Source organism: Pempheris klunzingeri, chromosome 14 (genome assembly GCF_042242105.1).
Source record: "Pempheris klunzingeri isolate RE-2024b chromosome 14, fPemKlu1.hap1, whole genome shotgun sequence".
Classification (NCBI taxonomy): Eukaryota; Metazoa; Chordata; class Actinopteri; order Acropomatiformes; family Pempheridae; genus Pempheris; species Pempheris klunzingeri.
The window spans coordinates 11,150,693-11,166,434 of NC_092025.1; the positions used below are offsets into that span (position 1 = coordinate 11,150,693).

General features: G+C 42.2%; 2 protein-coding genes across 2 annotated transcripts; both read left to right on the top strand.

Moving 5' to 3' along the window:
* The first annotated feature begins 3,363 nt into the window (after window positions 1-3,363).
* On the top strand, window positions 3,364-7,264 carry wasf3a (WASP family member 3a). Its single transcript, XM_070843889.1, has 8 exons — window positions 3,364-3,496; window positions 4,776-4,910; window positions 5,003-5,156; window positions 5,252-5,369; window positions 5,456-5,640; window positions 6,362-6,583; window positions 6,677-6,960; window positions 7,107-7,264. Exons 1-8 carry the CDS (start codon window positions 3,364-3,366, stop codon window positions 7,262-7,264), a joined length of 1,389 nt encoding a protein of 462 aa, XP_070699990.1.
* Window positions 7,265-8,437: 1,173 nt separating this feature from the next.
* LOC139213003 (V-type proton ATPase catalytic subunit A-like) lies at window positions 8,438-14,715 on the top strand. Its single transcript, XM_070843601.1, has 15 exons — window positions 8,438-8,532; window positions 9,086-9,184; window positions 9,459-9,587; window positions 9,769-9,983; window positions 10,057-10,194; window positions 10,278-10,429; window positions 10,744-10,906; window positions 11,006-11,114; window positions 11,385-11,507; window positions 11,617-11,731; window positions 12,358-12,421; window positions 12,563-12,766; window positions 13,292-13,386; window positions 13,717-13,888; window positions 13,984-14,715. Exons 2-15 carry the CDS (start codon window positions 9,103-9,105, stop codon window positions 14,074-14,076), a joined length of 1,854 nt encoding a protein of 617 aa, XP_070699702.1. The 5' UTR covers window positions 8,438-8,532; window positions 9,086-9,102; the 3' UTR covers window positions 14,077-14,715.
* The last annotated feature ends 1,027 nt before the right edge of the window (window positions 14,716-15,742 follow it).

Consider the following 15,742-nt stretch of genomic DNA (forward strand, 5'->3'; position numbering starts at 1 on the left):
TTAAATGCTCTATGCTTTTAATTTTGTAGTGCTGAAGTTAGAGGCAATTGGTTTATCAGCAGAAAATCTATCAAAAATCATTTTTGGAGTAATTTTAAGACTTCATGTTGTGCTAATGGAAATCTGTGATGGGCATTTTCACTATTTCTTCTCACAACACTCAATGATTAACTGATTAATGGAGAAAACAGGCCCTCATCAACACATACGAATTTCACTCTTAATAATTACAGTCAGAGATGGCAGCTAATGACTTATAATCAATAAAAACAGGACTAATACCTGGACTACACCCTCAAGTATACCACTGGTTGTGAAAGGGTTGGCATGGCGGCTGTGATTGGATGACCAGAGTAAATCTGCTGGCCAAATCCCCTCATGGCTCAGGCTGTGATTTGGAGCAGAGAGATTTGTATTCAGAGTGAGTTCCGCCCTGCAGAGATGACCACTGTCACCGTCCACCATGGGACAGCAGCAGGCCGGCGGACAGACACTTTAGTGAAGGTGTCACCGCTCGGACCGGACTGACCAGGCTCCGACCCGACGTGCTGACGTGAACACAGGGACGTACCAACCGACAAGCTAACCCTCGGCTAATGTATGGTAGGTAACACACTACTGTTGTGTTTTTAAAACGTCTTCAAGAGCCGCTGGCTCATTATTAGATACCTTGTGTTTCGTGTGTGTGTATGGACTGAAAAATTACCTGCTGTTAGATGCTTAAACTTTCTGTCGAAGTGGACTGACAGGCTGTCAGTGACAGCAGCCTCAGTGAGCCTCCATAAGCAGGGTTGCCATGGTGTTACGCGGTTCCACTGTCACGCGGTGAATTGTGGGAAAGTTGCGGCGATTTGACGCTCGCCTTAAAAATACTGTGTTTTTGTACTTTAAATAATCAAGTAATCACGCTGATATTAGCGTACAGACTTGGACACACCTTTATTTAGCAATTAAGATTTAACAATAAAGTCCCCCTCTACTAAACACACTACTCTACTGTACACTTTGTTTGTTCCTCATTTGGATGCTTGACATTCACTGAGCAGGAAGATGTTCTGAGTTTCATCTACTCACCTTAAATTAGAGTTTAAGACTTGTACATATTAGTCATTATTTTGTGTCCATAACTAGTCATCATAATCATGATTGGATTACTAAACAGGGCCTTCCAAGTCCAGGTCCAGGTGCCCAAGAGCTCAACAGCTTTTTTTTTATTGGTTACTCAAGGTAGAATAAGTAAGTCAAAGATAGAGCCAAAAAAAGTCTGACTGAAAAAGTGGAGGAATAGCCAAAGCATTCACTCTGAAGATGTCACCAGGAAGAAACCATCATGGTACATTTTAAATGAGTTTTATTTCCTCAGTTTCTCTGTAGGACTGGCTCCATGCAATACAGGCCCCTTAACTCTGCAAGTACAAAATAACAGCAATAGAGGCTAAGGGGCCCTGAGGTACATGTGAATTTACTTATCGTGCTGGGGTAAGTCAGTGTGCCTGCCCTACCAGGGGGAATGGAGGGGATGGGGGCCCAGTGTCACATCTTTTCAATAATAAAGTAGGAGGCATTGTGGTAGGTGGTGAGGCCGCGGTTCGTGTCACACTTTTTGCTCTTATGCGAATTGCTCATCAACAACACATCTTACTATATTCACTCATACATTACAAGCTTAATGTCCTGGGTTGAAATGGCTATCCATTTCATTGTTCTAGTTTATTTTAGCAGCAAGTGATCAACCATCAAAGATACTCTCACTCATTGTGACAACAAACCCCATCACAGGGCCGGTAGTTACAATGTAGAAGTAGAGACACCAAATCAGTTATAAAATGAATAGAATCACCATCCCTTTAGTAATGATCATATTTGTTTAATTGTTTAAACCATGTATTTGAATCATGATTATTTGTTTGAATTATTCTCTGTAATGAGAAGTAAAATAAAGGAATTTGCAGTGTTGAAAAAACTCCAGCTTTCATTAAAGCAGTTGTTGCACAACAACTCATCATGAATATAACATCTAATGGATGTCACAGGTGAGACAACCAGCTGCGCCCGACCTCCTGACAGAGGTTTTATGCTACCATATGTCTAAAATTGAAGCTATTATATCCTATTTTTAATGAATGTTTGCTTATGAAAAAACAGCAACATGAAAAATCATTCCGCCCCATGATAAATACCAAATTTCTCCTCACGTCAGTGTTTTGTATATCTTACATAAAATAGCTAGATAGAAATGAGCATGACGTCGCACCAAATGCTTGATATCAACATGATGAAACAGCACCTTCTAATAAGCACTGTGACAACCAACCCGAGAGACACCTAACCCCGTTCTCCCCTAAAGCATGTAGGCCTCAGGCACAATAAGAGCTCACAGTACAGAAAAACTTATTTGTCATCGCTACATCTCACATGAAGAACAAACTGTTTATTAGGCTGCAATGAGTAGAAAACCTCTAACGCAGCTGATAACAGTCTGCTGCAGAAACGGAGCCCTGAATTTGGCGTCATAGCTTCAAACTCCTACTCCGTCGAGGCAGCTTCATGTCCCCTCCCTGTGTAATCTCTCTGACTTGTTGGCCACGGTGCACTGAATATGAAAATGATGGTAGTTATGGTAAATTGTTCTTATTGTCACTGGCGTGCTAACTCACCCCTACCTATCACTAAATCCCTTGTTTCAAGTCCATGTAATAAAGGAGTGTAAAGTGACTTGCAGGTTCACTTAAAAATGGCCACATCTGTTGTCTTCACACCTGTTCTGTCACAATAAGCTCACTGAATAAAGCAGCTGTTGCTGTGCATGTTTAATCCTTTAAAAAATGCCCACTAACATACAATAGGTGTACCACTTTGACGGGTAGTGATAAATTGTGACATTCAACTGCAAGTGGCTCAATATTCAATACAGAAAAAATGAAAAAAATCATAAAAAGTTTAATTTTTATTTTGATGCTGTCCAATACACTTTTTAATTACTCTTTTTAAACTAATATAATACAAAAAAAAACAAAATTACACGCCTTCCAATTGCTGACTTATATGTTAAATTGACTTATAAGTTAAAATAAACAACAAATGTACCATTTATATATATTATTAGTGAGCATTTTTGTCTGATGCATGTGAAATGTTTAACCCACAGAAAATACGGACACACCGGGAGTCATTAACAAAACAGCAACATGTATTAAACTGATCAGTGTAACCTATGAATTCAGACACCATGTTTGAATAGCACTGACGCTGCTTTACTAATGTGGATTAATGTGTTAACGGTTCTGCCTCGCGAGCTGTAGCGTTAAATGAGCTGTCCTCTGTCCCCCAGCAGGTGCTGCGGCCGAGATGTGAGAAGGGGTCATGCCTTTGGTCAAGAGAAACATTGAGCCTCGGCACCTGTGCCACGGTGCAGTGCCTGATGGGATTGGCAACGAGCTGGAATGCGTAACCAACAACACGCTGTCCACCATCATCCGCCAGCTGAGTAGCCTGAGTAAGATCACAGCCACTCATATTCAGCTGCGTTCCTATCGTAGCACGTTCAGATGTTTCTTAAACCTGAGATCATCACAGGAGGGAAGCTGTGTGTTTTCCCAGTAACAAAAAACATCTGTAACGTGACTTATCTGCTGACAGAACATAGTGGCAATTAAGGCTATTGGGAATAGAGCAGTACATAAAAGTTTTTCTTTATTTGTTTAACATACAGTGTCCTCTTAATTACCATTCCAGCCCCATTTGGACAACGTCAACATAAAATTTTTCTGGTCATCAGAAGTTGAGATGTAAACAAGACAAATATCACAACAAAGGCAAAGCAATTATCCCCTAACTGTTACATACATATATATATATATATATATATATATATGTGTATGTACATTATCCAACACTGGGGTCATCATTAACATCTGTCTGCTGCACTCTCTAATCAGCCAGATTGCACAGAAGCGGAGTGGTTTAAATGGTTAATGATGTGTGGCTTTATGTTTCTGTAAGCATTGGTGTACCTGTGTGTTTTTGTTGTGTGGGTATTACAGCCGGCGTACTGAAATACGTGAGACAGAGAGAGATGCAGAGGGAGAAGCTATTTTTGGAAGCAAATTTACTCCTGGACATCTGGCCCGTGGTTACTCTGTTTATTGTGAGTGTGTGTGCGTGTGTGTGTGGATTTAGTGAAGTTACAGGAGCTTAGAGCTTACCGTAAAGCTCTGTATCAGAGGCAGATAAGACGGAGAGTGAGTGGGCGGAGACACAAACAGAGGCCGTCTAATGATAGCTTCCACATTAAGTGGATCTGAGCGGTTTGATGTGTGCCATCCATGCTGTTACGTGCGAGGGCCGATAATCCAGAGGAATATAATGGACTCACAAACGTCAAATACAACGAATCCCTGTTTTATAAGATGGCTTAATACAGATCTCATTGTGTTTTATTCATTGTGTGTAAAGCTGAACAGTGAAATGTACATTGCTTCTTATATTATTATTAAATAACCATATGACTTCTGATTTGTACTCAGATAATTTGTTAACAAGAACTATTTTATCAGAAAGCACTACATAGTTGTTGTCTAAAATAGGTGTGTTTATGATTTGCAACACCTTAAGGCAGCTTCTAGTGTTTTCTTTGTTCATTTCCTTCAATCTTTTCCTGTGTTCCCTGTAAACTTATTTCCTTTTAGCTCAGAAGTTTGGCACACTATTCTTTTTATTCACAGTTATTTTTCTTCCTTCCTTCCTTCCCTTCTGGTTCTTTTCTCTGGTTGCAGGTAAACATGCAGAAAATGTTTTTGGGGAGCTTTTTAATGAGGCCAACACCTTTTACGGGCGCGCCAACTCTCTCCAGGACCGCATCGACCGCTTGGCCGTCAAGGTCACCCAGCTGGACTCCAGCGTGGAAGAGGGTCAGTTTGATTCGATATCTTATTTTCTACTCTGTCACCCTTTCTCACATGCTTTATATTCCACTTAAAACTTCTGTTGTACTGTTTCGTAGTCTCTCTTCAGGACATAAACATGAGGAAGGCGTTCAGAAGCTCCACGGTCCAGGACCAGCAGGTTTTGTCCAAGAACAGCACGCCGGACTCGGTGGCTGAGATGCACAGCAGCAGCGACAGGCCTCCTCCCCTCAGCACCCTCTCTGCCTACAGGTGCTGCATGCTCTGTGAAAACTACAACATCTGAGCAGGTCACCTTTTCAGTTAGAGCGTCTCATTTCATGTGGGAAATTGTTTCTCCAACACAGGGAGGACTCTACGGATGCGATGAAATTCTACTCAGACCCGTCGTACTTCTTTGACTTGTGGAAAGAGAGGATGCTCCAAGACACAGAGGACAAGAGGAAAGAAAGGCGGAGGCAAAGGGTGAGAGTGCACTCTACCCGCTCATGTATCCTTTTGTGTTCATGTGGCAAGTGGATTTTCATCTCTTTTTCCATCCCGCTTCCCAGGAGCAGAAGCGAAGTGTGGAGAGCAGCACCCTTCAGCGTGAGGTGAAGAAGGTGAGAAAGGCTCGAAACCGCAGGCAAGAGTGGAACATGATGGCATTCGATAAAGAGCTTCGACCCGATCACCGGCATCCGCAGACTCTCCGCCGGGGAGCATCGTCTGAGGGCTCGCTCTCCCCAGACGGCAGGTTGGTGCTTCGTCTTTGACAGAGAGCAGACATGCAACCTGGGAGTTTGTGTTTTTAGAGGGAATCAGCATTTAAGATGCAAAAACTGCACAGCTTGGGGTTTTTTGCAGTGAGTCATTTATATATGAGATTTTTTGCCTAGTTTTATATTTACTGGTAAGTCAGTGAGTAGGAAAAGGGTAAATACTGGGTTATACTGTAAAATTTGCAAAAATAAATAATCATTGGATTGTCAGATGGCATAATACACTGTTGCCCATAAAGTTGGAGTAATTGTTCAATACCCCCAATTTTGTTAAAGCCTGAATACACAGTTTGCAAAGGTTAATTGTGGTTTAAGTTTCACTGAGATATGTTTGGAAGAGTTTGATCAATAAAGTTGAGAAGATATACACTTTATTTATTTAAGAGGTAAAAAACATTTTATTCCAACTTTATGGGCATCAGTGTATATCCCTGTCTCTATCTGTCACTCTTCAGTTGCAAATAACTAAAATTATTTAGCAAATTTTAGAGCAAATTAAACCAAACATTGGCAGGAATAACATCTAAATGGGACTTTGGAGGGGGCTAGATCCTATTTCCACAATAGGACCTTTTGACACAAATATCTCTAACTCTTGTATAAAGCTTAACTTTTGATTTCATAACGACAAATCCACCATCTGGATATATGAAGGCATCTGCACGAGAAGCTCTCTGAATTTCATTGCTTATCCAGGCCTGACCTCCTAGACTACCCCGTCCCTCCAGTGCCTGCCCACGCTGCCTGTAATTATGCCAGGTCACATGATTACGTGCCCGGGAACGTACACCCTTCACCACCTGTGGAGCACGAATACCACAGCATTGACGTCAACTACAAGAGAGTAACCTACGCCACAGCGGAGCCTCACGCTGCCGCCCGAATGAACGGTTCAATGCGTCCGCCTGCAGACTACAAGTATGTTTTGTTTTTCGTCTAATCACAGAAAGTTATATATAATAATATCTCCTTTCAACTGCAACATAATCCTCTTTCTTTTGCTGTGATCAGCTCCGGCCCCCCACCTCATGCCCCGGGCCCACCCATCCCATCAGCCCAGACAGCCTTTGGCTTTCCTATGGGCGCACTACCACCACCACCTCATAACGGAGTTTTGCATGCCGGCCCAGGCTACCCGCTCCCACCCGTACCTCCTTCAGGGCCACGCATGGTCCCTCCTCCCCCAGGACCTCCACCTCTCCCTCCCCCAGCTGCACCCTCACACCTAGCAGGACACGGCGAGACTAAACCTGTGAGAGATGCGAGAAGTGACCTGCTGTCTGCCATCCGCATAGGTGAGTCAGTCAGGGTGTTTTGTGCTAGTCAGATAAAAGCAGACACAATTATATAAAACTACGTCCTGTTCTGTACGTGACCCCATGTGCGACAAGTGGGCCAGACATGGTCTTACTTTAACACCCTCTATGTGTGACCCTATTAGGGATCCAGCTGAAGAAAGTCCAAGAGCAACAGGAGCAGCAGAACAAGCGGGAGCCGGTGGGGAACGACGTGGCCACCATCCTGTCCCGACGCATCGCGGTGGAGTACAGTGACTCCGAGGACGACTCTGAGCTGGACGACAACGAGTGGTCAGACTGACAAAACACTCAAGTGTAGAAGCTGGCTCAAGTTTTTGCTTCATTGGATCTTCAGTGCAAAAAAACTTTGGCTCCACCTAGTGGACTCTACATGCCAGCCCACAGCTGCCAGAGCACCTTCACTTCATCTTAATATTAATATGTGAAGCCACATGTTTTTGCATGGCTGAGCAGTTTGCACCATCCCTCTGAAACAGGTGAATTTTCAGATCTGCAAAATAAATGTTTAGTTTTCTACCACAGATGAAATGTGAGCCATTAGTTTTCTAACTTTGTCTAATCTGTGCGTTCTAAAAAGATGTTGAATAAAGAAAAAGAGTCACCTTGAACACACCATACCTGTCACTCCACTGATGAGATATGCAGTAGATTTTACATTTTAACATGTCACAGTGGGAAAAGTATGGGTATAAAAAAATTAAAGTATTTTATCATTTTATATATGATATTTTTGACTAAATGTCCCCCTCCCTATTCTATGTGAGAGTCTGATGAATAATTCCATTAGACATTTTGTAATGGCTACCTCAGTCTGTGACCATTTCACTGTCCCATGGTGTGTGTAGTAGGCTATCAAGAACAGTCTGAATGCAGCTGCGTTCTGCATTAAATTGCTATTTGTTGTGACGTGTCTTTGAAAATGTTGACATATCAATAAATATTTTCAGTATCGGCCAGAAAATCGTGCTGTGGTTGTCTCCTCCATCACTGTGTTCTCTCAATAATCTCTCAATAATTAGTTATTATTATTTATCACAGCGCTGGCTGGTTGGATAAAAGATGCCATTCAATGACTGAATAAAATGATTCATAAAAACACTTAATTTTACAGTTGTGTCTAAATATTTATGTACATGTAATTATGAGGTGGTTATTATGGTATCACGTGTATTTTGTGCCCATGTAGTAACAAAAAAAGTATTTACAGTATATACAGGTAAATAGTAAAAGTCTGAACCAAAAAGATAAAAAAAAATAAATAATTGAGGTGATCGTTCCCTTCGTGTCCAGCAGAGGTCAGTAATGCGCCTCGTGGACGTGTGTAGACCGGCGCGACTTATCGAAGAATAAGAAACTGTTGAGCGCCGGACGCCATGTTGGCTCTGCAGACCGTCCAGCCAAAGTTGGAGCGGAGGAAACCAGCTGAGCCACAATGGAGATGTTTTCCTCCTGTGACAGTCCGGTGCCTGGCAGGTGATTAGCACAGCCAAGCTCCTCCTCTGCCTGCTACGTTAGAGACAAACCTGGGGAAGTGCGCATAAAAACAAGGTAACAAAATTATTGTAGCATTAAGATATCTCATTTCCTCCTAGACTTGGTCCAAATATTTGCGCAAATGCTCGGTGATTTAGCTCAACCTGTTTGTGACGGAGGTGAAGACAGACGGTGTTTGCTAGCTGGTTACTTGACTTATACGCGCACACGCACAAATCAGCTTTGCTCTTACCTGTATGTGGCGACAAACACGCTACCATCTGGCTAACAAACATATCCTCAGCGATGAACTGCAGTGGCTTTAAAGTTGTTGAGCTTGTCGTCCGCTCTGGTTCATGTTATGCTTTACAGTCTCAGCTGAACTGGTGACCTTAGGGTGCCATTCATTCCTCACAGAGCACCGTGCAGGCTCTCTGTAATGTAGCACTGTGCTCATAATAGCTCTGGTGGGTGAAGCTGCCCTGCTTATATTAGCTAATGTGACGGTACTGGATTATATATGTGTACGTGTGTTGCACCGTGTTAAACGTTTGTCTGCAGAGTTTATTCAATTTAAACGACTTGACAGCGTCTGTGTATCATTTTCATTCCTCATTGGATTTTGCAGGACAGAAAACTATCAAGATGGATACCTCAAATCTTCCTAAAATCAGAGATGAGGAGCGAGAAAGCAAGTTTGGATATGTACACGGGGTTTCTGGACCAGGTATGATGTATTGCCCCTATCTTTAAATGGCTAGATGAAAGCAGATTACTGTAAATCATTTCTTCCAGCTACTATAGGGTAACAATAATCCACAGTGGCCCACTGTCCACAGTTATGTTACAGGGAAATATACTCAAAATGACAAAATGGAATTTTATTTTTGCTCATTTATATCATGATGATTTTCAGCATATTTACTTTTCACAACACACGTATTTAATGTATGGATTTGTATATTTTTCTTTCTTTTTTCCCAAACCCATCCAACCAACAGTGGTGACCGCTACTGCGATGGCAGGAGCAGCCATGTACGAGCTGGTTCGTGTTGGTCACAGTGAGCTGGTGGGAGAAATCATCCGTTTAGAGGGAGACATGGCGACTATCCAGGTCTACGAGGAGACTTGTATCCTTTCTGCCGCCATGTTACCTTATATATCTGTAGTTAAACACATAACAAACACGTCCTAATCTTCCTTATAGATTAATTTAAATAATGAACAAAAAAACACATGTAAGAGCTGCTTTACTGAGTCTGAATTTGATGTCCTGTGGCGTGTTTTGTTTTCCCTAACCCGTTGCTACAGCTGGTGTGTCCGTCGGTGATCCTGTCCTTCGGACGGGAAAACCCCTCTCTGTAGAGCTGGGACCAGGAATCATGGGCTCCATCTTTGACGGTATCCAGCGCCCACTAAAAGACATCAATGACCTCACTAAAAGTATCTATATCCCAAGAGGAGTAAACATTAGTGCTCTTAACAGAGACATCAAATGGGAATTTTCCCCTGGCCAAAATCTTCGGGTAAGGAAAATACATTCTGTGAGATGTCTCTCCTGCAGCTGCTGCGACTAATTTCATGTGATCTCCTCTCCAGGTTGGTAGTCACGTGACAGGGGGTGATATCTACGGCATGGTGATGGAAAACTCCTTAATAAAGCACAAGCTGATGCTTCCACCTCGCAACAGAGGCACCGTCACCTACCTAGCCCCGCCTGGAAACTACGACATTTCTGTGAGTGTTGGTCCAGAAGCGAAACAACAGTCTGTTCCAACAAAATGGCCGTGAAACTGATTGTCTGATCTGATTTGATCCAGGATGTTGTCCTGGAGCTCGAATTTGAAAGCGTGAAGGAGAAGTTCACCATGGTGCAGCTGTGGCCAGTCCGACAAATCCGCCCAGTCACAGAGAAGCTACCGGCTAATCATCCGCTGCTGACTGGTCAGAGAGTTCTGGACGCACTTTTTCCGTGAGTAACAGCAAATGATGTGCTTTTTTGGCTTCCTATCTACAGACTTTAAACAACTGGTTCTTGGTTGGGGAGGCATGACATTTTTATTCTCTGTAGTTTGCTGGCTGTTTGCTCTGATTTGGTATTTTTCAAGATCGTCAAGATTTCACCTCCAAAATTGCGATTTCACTTGAGCAACTTCAGATTTAATTTTAGTCTTTAGTTTGTTCTTCATCTGGTGACTGTTCATGTGTGGGGAGCCACTCATTTAATGCTCTGTGGTTCAAATCTGTAAGCTGCAAATGAAACTGCGTGACCTGGGTGCTTTATAGGTGCGTGCAGGGCGGCACCACTGCTATACCAGGCGCCTTTGGATGTGGAAAGACGGTGATCTCGCAGTCGTTGTCCAAGTACTCCAACAGTGACGTCATTGTCTACGTTGGCTGTGGAGAGCGTGGAAATGAAATGTCTGAAGTGCTGCGGGATTTCCCAGAGGTAGGTGGATTTCTGGATTTTTTTTTTCAAGCTTTAAAAGGAAGAAATTAGTAAAAACATGAATGACTGTTTGTGTGTAACACTGCACTTGCTCTACAGCTTACTATGGAAGTCGGTGGCAAGGTTGAGAGCATCATGAAGAGAACAACACTGGTTGCTAACACATCCAACATGCCTGTGGCTGCCAGAGAGGCCTCAATTTATACAGGTAGCAATTATTCACATTCACATCATAGAGGACTGTCTCATTCATTTTAAATTCTGCTACAAATTAAATTAAAAAATAAAGTGAAAAATAAACATGTTATAGCAATTTGGTTTTTTTTTTTACAAGCAAAGGGAAAACTGGAAATGAACTGAAATCCTTTCCTGACTGAAGTAGTTAGCGTTAAGTAAATGCCTTTGGTGTTTTCCTGTTTGGAGAATCCATTAAATGTACTTCAATGCGTATGCTAATTGAATGTAATTACCTCCGCAGGGATCACACTGTCTGAATACTTCAGAGATATGGGCTATAATGTGAGCATGATGGCCGACTCAACGTCTCGATGGGCTGAAGCTCTGAGAGAAATCTCTGGAAGATTAGCCGAAATGCCTGCTGGTGAGTTGATGAACGTATTGTTTTGTTTTGCTCACAGAAGTGACTGATTTATTTGTGAAGGTGCTGTGAGGCAGCAACCGGTTAAAGCTGCGTGTGTGGTTGTCTGCAGACAGCGGGTATCCTGCTTACCTCGGCGCCAGGCTCGCGTCCTTCTATGAGCGTGCCGGGCGTGTGAAGTGCCTGGGAAATCCAGAGCGAGAAGGCAGCGTCAGCATCGTAGGAGCGTGAGTTGACTTTCACACAAGCAGGGAAAAAAAATACGGTCATACTTTTTACCAACATCATGCACACTTCAACACAACAGCACGTACATGTCAATGTTGACCCAGAGTGAGTCCAATAAAACTACAAATTGGTGTTTTTGCATATTTTAGCCAATGAATTCTCTAAACTTACAACTGTTAATACTTCTAGTATCATTACCAATACTACTGCTATTATTACTATCAGTACTACTGCTTACCTGCGTATTTCCAAATCAGACCAAAGATTCTGAATACATTTTCTACCTTTCTAGCAGCTCTTGTTTTCAGCTTATTTCAGTTACAGTGAAAATCAACTTGACCTCTTGGTGCCTTCGAGGATCATCCACCGTTCAACTTTCTGCCGGTTTATTGTCTTAGTTTTATAAAATCAGCAAAGCCCGGTGGATGGTCGGAAATCTGATATTGCCAAGATATAATCTCTTATCGCTGCCTTTGGTGGGGAAATATCTCTACCTCTTAGAAGTTATGTTTTCTTTGTGTTTGATTTTTGAAAATTTGTCCAAAATAGTGAGTCTTGCCCACAAAAAAAAAAAAAAAGGATTCTCAGTTATTAGTTTTCTTTAAATACTGTAAATTCCTCGTAGTGTGTCACCCCCTGGTGGAGACTTCTCAGACCCTGTCACTTCAGCCACGCTGGGAATTGTTCAGGTGAGTGATGGCCAGTGGCTCTACAGCCCTTCGTCCTAACATTTGACTTAATTCACCTTCCAGTCAACATTTCTTTCTTTGACACCATTCTGAGTGTGTGTGTGTCAGTCTGCTTTGTTTTTTTTGTTTTTTCTTTTTTAGGTCTTCTGGGGATTGGACAAGAAGCTGGCTCAGAGAAAGCACTTCCCGTCTGTAAACTGGCTGATTAGCTACAGCAAGTACACACGAGCTCTGGATGAATATTACGATAAACATTTCCCCGAGTTTGTTCCTCTCCGCACAAAAGCCAAGGAGATTCTACAGGAGGAGGAGGACCTGGCTGAAATCGTGCAGCTTGTGGGCAAGGTGAGGCCCGTTAAGAGTGTGCAACATAAGCTATGGCCTCAAAAGCAGCAATGCGAAGAAAGTCTTACTGACAGGAGCATTGGATCAAAAACTCCTGACAGAGAAAACAAGAAACCCTGTTCACTGTCAGCCATTTATACTTTTATTAACAGTATTTCGGCCCGGTTTATTGTTAGAAGAGCTCAGTGACCTTCATTTGTATATGGTACTCTTCCTGTATGTCTTTTTATACATTTTACCTCATGAAGGTCAGAGGATCGAAGCAAATTTAATTGACAAACTGGCTCAGAACAAAAACTGTTGATATGACGTCCCTCTTAATTGCATTTCTAAACCTTTTTTCTTCAAATGCACATATTATTACAGCAAGTTAATAAATGCATTTGAGGTGTGAAATCTGTGTCTTTATAGTAGAGGCCACTGTCAGAGCCGTAGAGTCGTTTATATGGTTAGCATGCTAACCTGGTTAATCAACAACTGAAGAAATACAGTGGACTGATCGCCATGTTCTTGTTTTGTTCCCAGGCTTCTCTTGCTGAGGGTGATAAGATCACTCTAGAAGTTGCCAAGCTCATTAAGGATGACTTCCTGCAGCAGAACGGTTACACCCCCTACGACAGGTGACAAGACAAAACAGCCCCCCAACCACAAAACACACATTTTCATTGTCCTTTTTCTAAAATATCGTCAATAAATTAAGTAGCTAATACTGCAACTGAAGCCACATTCCTAGAAAATATACAGAATCGTCAGCAACTATACAGCTGAAAAAGTGGTGGATTGCAAGACATCAAGTGATGCCTGTGGGAACACTAGAAAATCTATAGTGGTCCATTAGTTCAACATAAAGCATCTGATTATCAGTGGGTACGAAGGGGAGATGTATGTAGATTTTTTTTTTTTATTCCATCATCTGTGAGCATCCCATATCCTTCTGTCCCATCACACAGGTTTTGCCCCTTCTACAAGACTGTTGGCATCCTGTCAAACACGATTGCTTTTTACGACATGGCGCGACACGCCGTGGAGACCACAGCACAGAGTGACAACAAAATCACCTGGGCCATGATCAAGGAGCACATGGGAGAGATCCTGTACAAAATCAGCTCCATGAAGTTCAAGGTACACTTTTTTATAGTTTTATAGAACTTTATAGTCTGAAAAAAAGCCTGTTCATATTGTATTATATTATTCATGTATGTTATGTAATCCTGTAGGACCCTGTTAAGGATGGTGAGGCTAAGATCAAAGCAGAGTACGCCCAGCTGCTGGAGGACATGCAGAACGCCTTCAGGACCCTGGAGGAATGAGTTTCTTACTTCTCCGTTCCCAAATATCCAAATCCCCCAGTACAGTGCTACATAGTGCAGATTAAATGGCCCATGTTCTGAATGTCTGCCTCAGTAACGTGAACTCCTTTTATTCCTCTGTGTTTACATCCCCTTTAACATTCCATGACCTGCACAAATTTCCATTACTTTTTTGTCGATTTCTGACAAATTGACAGTGCAGCCCTTGATCGCCCGAAGACATCTGAAGACATGGTTTGCTCTGCAGACGTAGCAACACCGTTTCATTCAGCCCATTGCACAGCACTTACAGATCACTGCATCTTCATGTTGTGGTCAAAATCAGGGGGCCCCAATCAGGTGCTGTACTTGCACTGAACTAATAGCTGGAACAAAGAGTGGAAAGCGACGCTTCTCACAGATAATCAATCAAATGGGACCATGCACAGGGGTAAAGGGACACATGCACTGTGCGACTGCATATCAGGGGGTTAAAGGCATTCTTCCACCTCTTACCTCTTAAGTGAGATAGTGATGTTGTGGACTATACTTGATATAATGTGTAAAAATGTGAATGAATGAGTGTGTTAGTGTTGTGTTGTAATTTGTCAATATTATGTTCATGGGATGTTACTGTCACCTGGAATAAATGTAAAAAAAAATGACTTCATCGTCTTGTTGTTTTTTTTAGCTCTTTTTGAAACAGCTGAACATGAGCACGAGAGCAGATTTTTGACGGCTGTAACTCATGAACACACAGATATTCAGAGAGGCTTTGACCTCTAGGTGGCGCACACTCAATGTGTGTGACCGTAAAGGAATGGCTCTTTTTGATTAACATACCTCTTGAAACCTAAATTTCCTAAATTGAAGAAGTTCTAAAAAAAAATGTACACTTTACACCAAACAGAGTGACTCTATAGTTTATTGTATATGTGTCCTCTGGACTGAAATATTTGAGCCATTCCTTTTATTCCTGCACTGTCACATCACATGTAGATATTCTGAATATCATGTACATCATTATGTTCAGTCTTCTTTTTTTTTTGAGTATCATTCAGTAATCATTACATGTAGATGTGCTGAGGTCAGATTTGCTTGGCAGCAGCCTGGAAACATGAGTAAACAACCACCCAACTACTGAACTCGTCATCACATTTTGATTCAAGTGTTGCTACACTTTCATTGGTGCGCAGAGGCCTTTTTCCAACAAGTCCTGGCCGCCTGAAATCAGTGAAAAGCACACACACACACATCAGAAAATAGGAAAATCAATAAGGCAAACTGTCTGAACTTTGTCAGAAAGTTGGAGACCTAATTGGTTCTCTCTAAACCTAAGGTTGACCTGGAGCACAGACTGTAAGGTTCATGGAGTTTAATCAACGGCTTCCTGTCTCATCTGCAAGGAAGATGCTGCTGTTTTACAGGAGGACACTGAAGCAATGCTACTCTACTAAAACATTGAGCGATATGATACATACGTGTACGGGAAAGAGGAGAGGAAAAGGGCCAGATTCATCACATATGACGGCAAAAAAAAAACCCAAAAAAACATTTAGTGGTACTACTACACACTACTTACCCCTACATTCCCTCATCATGCTCATCAGAGTTAGTATTTGCTGATGTGTGGTATCCAGCGTTGTGCTCTTGGTACTCTTGGTACAGCATCAGTTCCTCCAAAATA